Source organism: Helicoverpa armigera, chromosome 8 (genome assembly GCF_030705265.1).
Source record: "Helicoverpa armigera isolate CAAS_96S chromosome 8, ASM3070526v1, whole genome shotgun sequence".
NCBI classification, from domain to species: Eukaryota; Metazoa; Arthropoda; class Insecta; order Lepidoptera; family Noctuidae; genus Helicoverpa; species Helicoverpa armigera.
Window position 1 is genome coordinate 1,263,029 of NC_087127.1, and position 12,055 is coordinate 1,275,083.

General features: G+C 37.7%; 1 protein-coding gene across 2 annotated transcripts in view; it reads right to left on the minus strand.

The window, feature by feature from the left end:
* The window catches only part of Cht6 (Chitinase 6), a 116,082-nt gene that overhangs the window by 37,988 nt on the left and 66,039 nt on the right, over positions 1-12,055 (minus strand). Inside the window, exons 9-19 of one of the 2 annotated variants that reach the window (XM_064035738.1) lie at positions 11,925-12,030; positions 11,608-11,724; positions 11,199-11,290; positions 10,866-10,988; positions 10,331-10,554; positions 10,041-10,140; positions 9,790-9,940; positions 9,471-9,590; positions 8,997-9,221; positions 8,476-8,625; positions 7,849-8,293 (exon numbers count right to left, since the gene is read on the minus strand). In XM_064035738.1, coding sequence (XP_063891808.1) covers positions 7,849-8,293; positions 8,476-8,625; positions 8,997-9,221; positions 9,471-9,590; positions 9,790-9,940; positions 10,041-10,140; positions 10,331-10,554; positions 10,866-10,988; positions 11,199-11,290; positions 11,608-11,724; positions 11,925-12,030 — 1,853 coding nt within the window. Of the gene's footprint in view, positions 1-2,925; positions 8,294-8,475; positions 8,626-8,996; positions 9,222-9,470; positions 9,591-9,789; positions 9,941-10,040; positions 10,141-10,330; positions 10,555-10,865; positions 10,989-11,198; positions 11,291-11,607; positions 11,725-11,924; positions 12,031-12,055 lie in introns of those variants that run through there. The other variant, XM_064035737.1, reaches the window with a different exon arrangement.

A 12,055-nucleotide genomic window follows, 5' to 3' on the forward strand; every position in this document is an offset into this window, starting at 1 on the left:
AAGTGTCTTGTTGACTTTAATATCGAAAATATTGAATCCATGGCTTTTAATTATTATTTTGATCCTATAATCCTTCAATTCCTTTAATTTATCCTTCTTGTTTTCTTATTTTGATTAGTAGGAATAATAAAGAAACCTAGACATCTACAATAATTGAAAAAAAAATAAGGCTTACCTACTTTTATCTGAAATTATTTACAGCAACCTAAGTATCTATTTCAACGATGTTATTTTAAACCACTTAGTGCTTAACAAACTGCAAAATAATTACTGACTATTTAGGAACGTTGACGAGAACTTAGAACTGCGCCTGAAGGACATTCCTTGAAATCTGTAGGTACCATAAAACAGTTTCTTTCAAATACTCACTACGAATTTTAATAACCGATCCATCTTTTGTTTTGCGATTAGAGATTTTAATTCGACATATTTTATATGAAGCTAATGTTAAAATTCAATAAAATCAATACTGCGGGTCCCGGCAGTCGTTACGGGTAGTAGGTATTGGGTAACTGGGTTGAGGGGTTCAGATAGATCAGAGAGAACAGATCTTATAAAGCGCTGGTACTCAGCTACATCCAGTTAGACTGGAAGCCGACCCCACATAGTTGGGAAAAAGGCTCGGAGGATGATGGTTAAAATTCAATCCTCAATCGCAAAACGGATAGGTTGCTTATTGAAATAGCAATAAACCACAATAAACGAAGCTTCTATATTCAAATAGTGGTCAATACATCATTAATAAATGTCAGAGCATTCTAAATTCAAATTCGTAACAGATGTCCAATCCCCTGTCATCGGATTGGCTGCTGATATTAGTGTCAACCAATCACGGTGGGTTACAGGAATATTGACAGCAGATTTACTGCCTGTCACTTTTAGATAGATAAATGGAACATTATTTATAATACAAAGATAGAGTATATTTGCTCTTTTTATATAGTAGGCGTCATTTTCTGAATATAAACGTGAGTAATTTTTGTGTAGTTACCCATCAGAAGTAAGGTACATAATTTATTAAGCCGATAAGATTAATTGAACCACTTATGAAGTGTAATTTAGAAAATCGTGAAAAAGTATAAATGGATCTCTAAATTGAGAAAAAACTAATTTAATTCCTACATAATGTAAAACTTAGCAAAGGTAACCTTTATACGTAGGTGATAAATAACACGAAAAGTCGTGAATCCGAAAGGTGCAATTTTAGAACCATTGTGATACAAGTATGTAAGTACTTGTAAATTGGAATGGCGAAGCATTCTATACTGCACTATGAATGACTCAGATTCTACCTGTATAAACGCTATAAGATTGTCTATGAATGAATACAAAGCCACGCAATATACGCTGTCAGTAGGTACCTAGGAATAAATGAAAATGTAAGATAAGTTTATGGAGAAAACTTTTTACACACACATACACCTAAAACCTTCTTTTCAGTCCGACAAATACTATGTTGCAAACTGCATTAAAATCATTTCAGCCAAACTGATAACCATAAAGTCATATTGAAAAAATCTTGCTAGATTTTTGTTAAGTAATGAAAGTTTAGATAAATTTATTTAATCTTCAGAAATGGTACACGTTATATAACAGGCACTTATAGCATTAAGCATGCTGATTGTATATCAAAAATAATTAAAAGCACAAACTCAGACCAATAGCTGAAAATTGATTAAAAAAACTAGCTTGTCTTCATAATAATTAAGTGCAAGTTGTCATAAAAATTATGCCAAGATTGACGTTAGCCGTCAAACAAAAACGCGCCACGCTTTATAAATTATTGCTAAATTGTACGACTATGAGGATATGTTGTTAATGATAAAATGCAACGTTTGATGCATTTAGAAATGGCAATAAATCATTTTGTTTCTGCACTGATAGTTAAGCGGTGCAATTAAACTAATAGTTCTGATAGACATCCTAGTGTTACTAAACCTTATTGCAGTATGTTCCAACTTTTTTAATTTTGCGTTTAGATGTGTTCTCATTTCATTGTCTATCTATGGTAATGACCAACTGTCATAACTGAATCCATCAAAATATACAGGCGCCAGCAGGTTAACCTACCCGAACCTGTCAAATTTTGCCCATCGAACATTATCCTTCCACTATTGTGATAAGGTTCAAAATCTATTGTAGAAACTTGACAGATTGAAATAGGTTGATATACTGTCGTCTGTTATGTAAGTGTTTATAAGATTTGTAAAATAAATAAAAATGTAAAATAAGTAATTTAAATTTAAGTTTTGTATTTGTAACGTGTCCAACAATTTTGTAAATAAAATCCTACATACATATTTTTACCGCCATGTTTTATTTCGATGCGCAATTTCTAATGAAATGTCCACAACAATGTATTTTGACATGCCACTGAGAAAACCTTTTGTGTATGGGAACCGATTGTCTTTCAATAATAGCCAGCCATTGTTCAGATCAGGGGAAGAAGTAGTACAATGCAGCTTTTAACAGTCTAACAAAAAGTTTCGTGACGAGAATGGGTAAGAAAAATCATGAAAAATACAGGCGAAGTAAAAAAAGTCATTAATTGTTTTGTTGATGAAAGTACGTGATAATTAAGTAAGTTAATTTTGCTTTTATTAGTCAATAAGAAATTATTTATTAAATTAAACGCTACCATTTTCCTCCTAGTATAAGTGGATTAAAAATTAATGTCTAACTAAGACGTTTCTGCGTTTCAATTTGAGTTTTGTACAAAGATAGTTTTCACCGCTCGGAAAAAGAATATAAAAATAAGCACTTACCTTTAGTCCTGGTCTTGATGCAAAACATGACAAACGAAGATTATTCATAATTTGATAGATAACTAAAGATATTGTGACGACACTAGAAAATACACGTTCATAACAGGGGTGCGAACAAAAGCCGATAGTAATTCAGTTACAACTAAAATAACATAAAAAATATATTCTAATACTTTATTACAAACCTTTTTCTTTGAATGTTACAATATTTCATTCACATTATTACAAAAATAAAAACATCCCAATCCTAACCATCCATATGTACATTTAATGGTAACGATTAATAATTATTAATATAATAATAAAACCTTTAAATAATTGTATTCTAATCATAACCTATGACATTTTGTAAACTGAAAGTCTCTTCTACCAAAACGAACTAATAAATACAATTATTTGGTACAATAAAACTTTCATTAACACCTAGAATATTATTAAAGCTATTAAAATCTCTAAGAAATATGACTATAATGATGTTGTGTACCTATATATACAAGTTATCCCATCGGTATAGAGAGTATTTTTTCAAAATTATCATGTTAAATATGCCTTGGATGATCAACGAATAACAATTTTGAAACCTTGCATTCAGAATGAAATTTTCGGACACGGACGAAACTATTGCATAAAATAATCCAATTATAAAAATAATATCAGTCGTTCATGTTATTATGGCCAGAGAAACCGGATCCTACTAGTGGGAACCGCAAAAATCTAGTGCAAACTAGATTCAGTTGGATTAAGTGTCTCCGGAGACGGGAGTGGTAGTTTTCCTTGGGACGAAGGCTGGTCTAAAGTTAGGTCTGATTGGTTTGAAGTACAATTTTCTTTCTGTTGTCGACTTTGGACTTTCAGTGGTATATGTTTTAGCTGTAGTAAATGTTTTGATAGCTGCTTTGGGACTATTGGATTTCTTCTTAAGATCTACTGGGACGTTTTGAACTCTATTTGCACTGAAACGAGATTTACTCGGACTGAAAGTTGTTTTGTTTGCTTTCTGGTTTAGATTTGAGACTACTGTTGCGTTTATTTTCTTCACTGTTCTTGGGGCGGTGCTAGGTCTAGTGAAATTAGAGGATTTGATGATTGGTCTTCTAGGGAAGCCGAATTTGGCACGTTTGGCATCTACAGGTGATATTTTCACTATGGTTGTTTCCTCAGGTACCGTTTCTGTAGTCGAAGATGGGACTGTTGAAGACGTGGTGGAAGCTTCAGTAGTAGCTTGTGTTGAAGACAGCAAGTCTATAATGGGACTTGAAGAAGGACTCTCCGTTGTTGAAGTCGAGGAAACTGTCGTTGAGGAAACAGTGGTGGATGTCGTGGAAGAGGGAGAAACAGTTGAACTTTCAGTACTTTGAGTTATCACTGAGATACTGACAGGGGATTTAACTGTAGACACGTCTTCAGTAGACCCACCGTTGAATTCTTCACCTTTAGCAAAAGTTACAATACTGCGACCTGATTCCGGTTTTACAGCGTCTACTTTAGCAATATTTTCTTCTGGTTGGCTTTGGACGGATGAAGAATATACGAGGAATGGTTGATTCTTGTCATCACTTACTTTACGTGCCATTTGTGGGGATTCAGTTTTGAATAAACCTTCTAAAGGTAATGTTGATGGATCTGTTCGCATTGATCGTGGTGTTACTATTTCATAGCTTTTAGCAGCTCGAGCCTGTTCGTTTTCGTAAGCTGCAGGAACGAATTGCCATTGTGCGAACAGTGGTCCACTCTGTTCTTGTTCAGTTTTGTTTTCTTCATTGACGTAAGATAGGAAGTCGTCATCATTGGTAGGTACATGCTCCACAGTTTCTTTATTTTCCTCAGCTTTAGAATCAGATACTGCCTTGATATGCCTGTAAGCCTCGTTAACACTTTCTGATGCCACTAAGTTTTCCCTAGGCGTGTCTGAAAATGTCTCAACTAAAGCTCTTGCATTTCTTGCTTCATCAATACGAATAATATTTTCAGGTGGGTGTTCAACTGGATACACATGACCGTATTTAGTTAAATAAATTGGAATTTCATCTTCAACAATTTTGATGAGACTGAATCTACTAACTTCTCCGATCTTGTCGACAACTGGTTTCTTTTCAACCATGATTTTGCCTTCTTCAATGAGAGTCGTTTCATTGTTTTTATTCAAACGATGTTTATCTAATTTGGAGTTAACTTCGACAACTCTGCTAACGGAGAATAATTTATCGAATTGTGTTTTTATGATTGGTGGCGGTGGCGGTGGTGTAGTGGTAGTTGTAGTTGTAACGGTCGTAGGTTCAGGCTCAGTCGTAGTTTCTGTGCTGGGCACTGTATAAGCAACAGTATTTTGTACGTATGTGGTTTTGACTTCAGCATCAGTTTGTGTGACGGTGACATCTTGAGTTGAAGGATAGTTAGTTGTTCCTTCTGTGCTTTCTAAGTAATCATCAGTACTTTCATCGATTTCCATTTGATATGTGGCTGTTTCTGTATCGACTGTATTTGTTGTGGATGCATCATCCAAAGTTGTAGGATTCTTATCATCTGTCAAAGTTGTTGATGTCATTGTGAGGTAATCATCATCGAAAGATGTGGTTGTTTCAGCATCACTAGCTGCAGCAGTAGTCGTTGTAAGATCTTTAGGTCCCTGCTCAGCTTCTTGAGTTGCATTCCTAATAATAACTGGGACTGTTCCTTTAGGTCTGGGTGCAGCGACAGGGGTATTGTAACCTGGTGGTACATTTTGTACTCGCTTTTTAGTATCAACTGCTGGCTTGTTACTAAATCTAGTTATGATTCCAGTTCTATTTTGAGAGCTTGGGAATCTCCTAGGAAGTTCTGTGGTAGAAGTAGAAGTTCTGAATGTGTTTGAGTTGACTACACGAGGTCTGAAGCCTGGTCGCCTTGTTGTAAGAGCAAACCTTGTTGGCGTTTCTTCCTCATCAACTGCTTCTTCATCATCAGGTCCTTCTTCTTCCTCGTCTAACAATTCTTCAGAATTACCACCTTCCTCGTTAACGCCCTCTTCTTCAGAATCTGGTTTTCTTGTGAACAGTTGGTTTGGTGGGACGAAGACGAAGGGGTTCTCTGGCTCTGTTTCCTCATCTAGAATCTCTTCATCATTGTATTCTTCTTCATCTTCTAACCTTTGAGTGGTTCTTGGAGTGAAAGGCCTTCTGGTGAATATTTTTGAAGAGAATGGTCTTCTTGTGCTACCGGCTGGTCTGAATGATGGTCGATCTGCTGATGCAGGACTTGTGTAAACTCCTGGGTTATATTTACGGCTGAAAACTCTACTCGTTGATGGCACTGAAGGTTCTGTAGATGGTGTGTATAACTTTTTACGCGGTCTGTATGGCAACCTTGTTCTGCTTGAAGTTGTCGTCGATATGGTAGTGCTCGCGGTCGTCGTTTCTGTTTCTGGGTTATCAGTTTCTGTAACTGTGGCCTCTGTGGCAGACGTCTCTTGATTTTCTGAAATAGCAACAGCTTGTCCTTCAGAAACAACAGTAACATCAGGCTTAGCGTCTGTTTCACTTTCTGATTTAGTTTCAGATTCAATGTTAGATTTATCAGAACTTTCTTTATTTTCCTCTGTAGTCTTAGAGTCACTGTCAGAAGTTACTTCAGTTTCAGATTTTTCGTTTGTAGCTATTTCTTTATTATCGTCTGATTTTTTACTGTCATCTGTTTCACTTTCAACTGTAGCTGGCGCGGCAGTAGTTGTAGTTTGTTCAGTGGTTGTCTCTTCTCGTTTATCCTCAACATTCCTCTCTGTTATATCTTCCTTTATTTCAACTTTTTCAGTTTGGAGCTCAACTTTAACCTTTTTCTCCTTGTAAAACTCTGTAACTTCTTCTATTATAGGCTCAGTTACAACTTCAGTTGTGGTTGTCGTCGGTCGCGTCTTTTCTCCATAGTTGAATTCCTCAGTCGTAGAGGTTCTGAAATTGTTCAATGATGCTATAGCTTTGGCCGTTATCTCCGGTTCTTCTTCAGCAGATTTTATTTTTTTACGGATCACCTTTCGTATCCTTTGTGGGCCGGGTGCAGAGGGGGCTTCAGTTGTGACGACTGGTTCTGATGCAACAGTAGTTGAAGTTGGTCTGCGTCTGATTACTCTGAACCTCTTTTTGCCAGAATCATCGATAGGAATTGCTTCAGTGGCCACGGCGTCACCTGCAGTAGAACCGGGAGCCCTCAATTTCTTGACAATAACTCTTCGCTTAGGTGCTTCTTCCTCGACTTCACTTTCATCGTGTTCTTTCTCCTCTCTAGCACTTTCAGAAAGTAAAATATCGTCATTCCTACTTTCCGGTTCATCATCGTCATCATCATTTGCTAAAGTTTGCTGTGTAGTAGATTGACGTGACGGGAAGGGTAATTTTCTGGCAACGAGGTTTGGTGGAGCCGTTGTTGGTCTTGTTCTACCGAATGGCAAACGAGGTGCAATTCTTTGGGTAGAAGTTTCTTCGGGTAGTCCAGTATTTACATCTTCGTTGTCGTCAGATACAGCAGTAGTAGATGATCGAGTAAATGGTCGTGGAGTGAACCTCGCAAATGTTGGTCTTCTTTGAGCAATAGAAACTGGTTGAGCAGTCGACTCCGTTGTTGTGCTTATCGTAAAGCGGCTTCGTCCTCTTGGGAGGAGGTTTGGTCGCCTTGTCTCCAAAGTTGCAGCGGAACCTTCACTATCAGGTATCGCGTCACTAACGGTGGGTCTACGGAAACGTCTATCTGCTCTTGCACTAAAGCTAGGAACTTGTCTCGGAACAAATTGGGGTTCTACGTCAATAGGAGTTAGCGAAATCACTTCATCTGGATTTAAAACTTGAGGTTTAAACTGACCCCTCGAAACAGGAGATGCAGCGGCAGGAATAGAATCGTCACTTCGAGCAGTCTGTGATGCTTGGAACCTACTTCTAAGTCTAAACCTTCTAGTGCTGGTTTCTCTGGGTGTAGCTCCGTCAACTTCACGACTATCAGGAGTAGTAGATCTGATTTTACGAGATACCTCAACAGAATCGTCTGAGTCCGAAGATATTTCGTTCGGTCTCTGCAGAGGTCGTCGGCGATTCACAAAAGTATAATTCCTGGGACTCACCTGGGTTGTGCTCGTTGGTGCTGCCGTGCTTGATGGAGTAGCTGTGGTGGAGCCTCGCCGTCTGATGAGGGTACGTCGAGTTGCAGCACTTGAAGGAGCTTGAGTCGTAGTCGTAGTAGTCGTAGTTGTTGTCGTAGTCGTAGGTTCAACTACAGTTGTCGTAGCCGATGATTCAGTCTCAGGAGTCTCGGTATCAGAGGAGCTCGGGGAATTTAGTAAGGAGGATATTTGTACAGCCAAGACTGTGGTGGGGTCAGGACTGCTTGTTTCCTCGATAGCGAGGGTGGTGGAACGTATTCTCGTAACAGGAGCTTCAGAGCTAGGCTCTTCAGTGGGTCGGGAGGTGGAGCGAGACCGTACGATAGACGTATATTGTGGTTGCGTAGATATTTCTCTTTCTAATGCTGTTTCTTGAAGCTCTTCATCCTCATCAGAGTTTTGGTATCTGGAAAAAAAACACATATTGTAGACAATCTTAAACTTTTATGAGCTTGTAGATTTACCTAATCTGGCGTTGTTAACGTAGGTGTGTATTTAAGATTTTATGTAGGTAATAATGTGTATATGTATGCTGTGGATGAGCGTAATAGTAAATAAATAGTGTTTATTCAGTGTTTGTGTACTTACTGCACGGTAGTAGTTTCCTCAGTAGTGGGTCGCTGTCTCCTGATGGTGACGTATTCAGGAGTATTCTCACGTCTTGCACTGATGATGTCCAGCGTGTTGGGTGTGTCGGAAACTGACACGAAAGGCTCCGATCGCTCGAAGAGGGCGTTCCTAGAATCAATATTATTTATTAAAACTTGAGTAAGATTTAATATATAGTTCTAATAAGACCCCATCACCATGTGGGTGGGATACATAACTCTTCATATGTCATAAAGTAAAAGTAACGGTCAAATTTGTTGTATCTATTAGTTTTGCTGTTACTTTAGCCTTGAAGAAACGAATTTGACCGTTACCTTTACTTTATGACATTACTATGGCTTTTACTTTAGATGAAGAAACTGGCTGAAGATTGAAAGGTGATTATGTATAAATTAATTAATAATCTACTTCATATTACTTTGACTGACATTGACCATCTTATTATAATTACAGATTCAGTTACGTTACGAAAGATTAATGATGTTAAGATGGAAGCTTACCTTGAGGCAGAATCATCAGCGGTGTCAGAAGTAGTCGGCCTTGCTCTGCGGATATTGACATATTGCAGTGGTTTGCTGGTTGTTCCAACCCTGGGCTCGTTGTCCACTGACTTGGATCTAAGAGTTTGCTGTACTTCCTCTTCAGGTTCGTCTTCAACTTCCTCGCTTTCGGGAGTAGCTTCAGTCGTTGCTTTTGATCCACGTTGACGGTTGATTGTTGTGTACCTGGATGACATTATAATTTTTTGGATGAGTTGCTAATTGGGGCACAATGTTTATCATCAAGAACGAAACAGGCTATACACGAAGGCAAAATAAATAAGTATTAAATGTCTTTGAGATTAAGATTAAAAATACACTAATATCGAAGTTGCCAATTAAACTGATAAGTTGTATAAAATATTTACAATGCTTTTATGTATCGTAAAATTCATATATCCCAAAAGAGAACACTACAAAGGTACAAAGACTTACTGTGGTCGGTCCTTGCGTAGCAGCTTGTCCCTATCATTCGATGCTTCTAATCCAGCGTTTTGAGGTCCTCGCCGGCTGTTTTGTCCAGAACCTTCCAGTATGCTGTTAGCTCCATTATACCTGTTTTGACAAAATTGAAATTATATTACATAATTTAGGTACGTCAAAAATAAATTATGGAATTAGGCATTACTTTGTGGAAATTCATGACATAACCAAACCAAACCATGCCAAACTAATAATTTCCATTTAATTTTAAATTAAATGGAAATTGTTTTGATTCTAAATAACTACTCAGATTTTATCTAAGCTATCTTACCTGTTTTTGCCACGAGTCCTTTCCAGCACTTTCTGGTACAGCTTCTTCTTGAAAGGAGAAGGCGTGGTGGGGACAGTGACGGTGCCGTCTGTGCTCGACGCCTGGTTGCTCTCACCATAGCCAAGCTGTTTCTCCAATTGTTCGATACCACCTAAAAATGTATTGAAATTATCATGCATTATGTAATTTTTTATTCAAAACATTAGGACTTCTTTTAAAGTGCACTATCTAATAAATTTATCAGTACTCACCGACTTTCTTAATGAGGTCTATCAGTTCCTTGATAACTCTGGGATCCTCTGCATCCTCATCAGTTGGCTCTTCAGCAGATGCGTCCTCGTATTCCTCTTCCTAGAAACAAAACATTGGGTTTGCAAATTACATTGTCCAATTAATAGTACGGAGAAGATTTTTATGAATCATGGATTTTTCATTATTAGGTATCATCATCATTATGATGGCCTGTTTACTCCAGTGTTGCTTAAGAGATAGGGAAGATTTACAACTTGATTTAAATATTCCAATATGATAATCAACCTACCTCAGGTTCAGGAGTAGTAGTAGAAGTGGTCCTGAACAGCGACGAGCTCTTAGTACTCAATCTGATGGGTCGCCTAGTGGTTGTGGTGGTGGTACTCGTGGTGGTGGTGACGGCCTTGGTAGTGGGAGCTTTAGTGGTAGGAGCCTTGGTGGTGGTGTCTTTGATCTTGCAGAGCACGTTGCGAGCGAAGTCACAGGAGTCTGCTGCTTTGTTGAAGAAGAGACCTGATGGTGGGAAGAAGAAATTAGATTAGTTCATTATATCTTGTTTATAAATAGGCATAGTTTTCATGACACATGAAATATGTGTATTGGTGATATGTTAAGAAGGAGCTTATAGCTGTATGATACTAATGTTGAACTAAGTAATTATGTATTGAAAATAAAATCATGATAACAAATGAATAGTGTGACGGATAAAATAATTAATTACATAGCAAGTGTTTGAAGCTATAGCAGTGCAATAAGATTAGAACTGGATATGCTTTTTGAAATAAGTTTTATTTTATTGTTTTCAGAATAAGAAGTAACATTACCAGAAGGACAAGTGAACTGATGAGCCACAATGCCGAGGTTGGAAGGTCCGGAGTCGAGACACCAGAAGTACTTCTTGCAGTCGCGCGGATGAGGGAAGAAACCTTCGTCCACGCACTTGAAGTCTGAAAGAAAGAGACAGTCAATTAAACTATTATACATATACATAGGTAATAATATATGGAGGTACATTATCTTTAAAAAAAATCATTACATTAAATAATATGAATACAACTGCAATAAAATCCGTAAAAGTAGTTTTATTGAAATGTCTTATATTCGCGTAAGTGTTAGAAATCAATTTGTTTCAGTTATTAATCATATTAAGAACATACCTGAACCAGGATCGGGAGTGGTGGGTGGTTCCGGAGTGATGATGTTCCAGGCTGGAGTCGTGCTCGTGACTGTCGGCTTGCGACGGTTGCTCCTGTTACATTAAAAGAAAATCTTATTAGCTAATGAAGGAGAAATATTGAAATAGACTTTCATCATTAACAGCTCGTTGTGAGATAGTTCTAATAGGATTTACGTATAAAGCAAGAGTAATAAATAGCATAAATTCCCTAATTTCTTTCTTTTTTTAGTTTCTGAGGTAAAATAATGTAATCTAAATAGGTCTTGGTGTCATGCTGGTACCAAAATCTGACTTGCTAACATCAAGCAGCGTTTTCTAACTGTACATATTTTAACGCGGGACACCATCTTACCTTGAAGTAGCTGGTAATATAATATCTATCAACTTACTTGGAAGGTTTAGGCGTGGTGGTGGTAGTGGTAGTGGTGGAAGAACTCTTCGGACGATTCTTCCTCCTCGTGCTGGTGCGGGCTGGGGCTTTCTCCGTGATAGCGTTATCGGTGGATCTGATGGAAAAAATGTAAATGTAGTTTGCGGTAGAAATTCCCATAGAAATGAGTGATTATCTGTAGGACTATGGTGTTATTATCTATGGTGTGCAAAACCAGGAAATTATGTTAAAGATCAAAAATAAGGGTTAATTAATTATGGATCTAATTATGCATAATGTGTGGAAATGTCTTTTCATAAAGTTATATTAACTTACCCCAGTTTCGCGAAGTAAGACTCCTTAGCAGCTTCAATAAGCGGGTACGGCTTGTCGTGACACGCGCCACGGAAGTCGTCGTTGTCGATAGACCAGAACATAATACCTGAAACGATGCAAAACATATATGA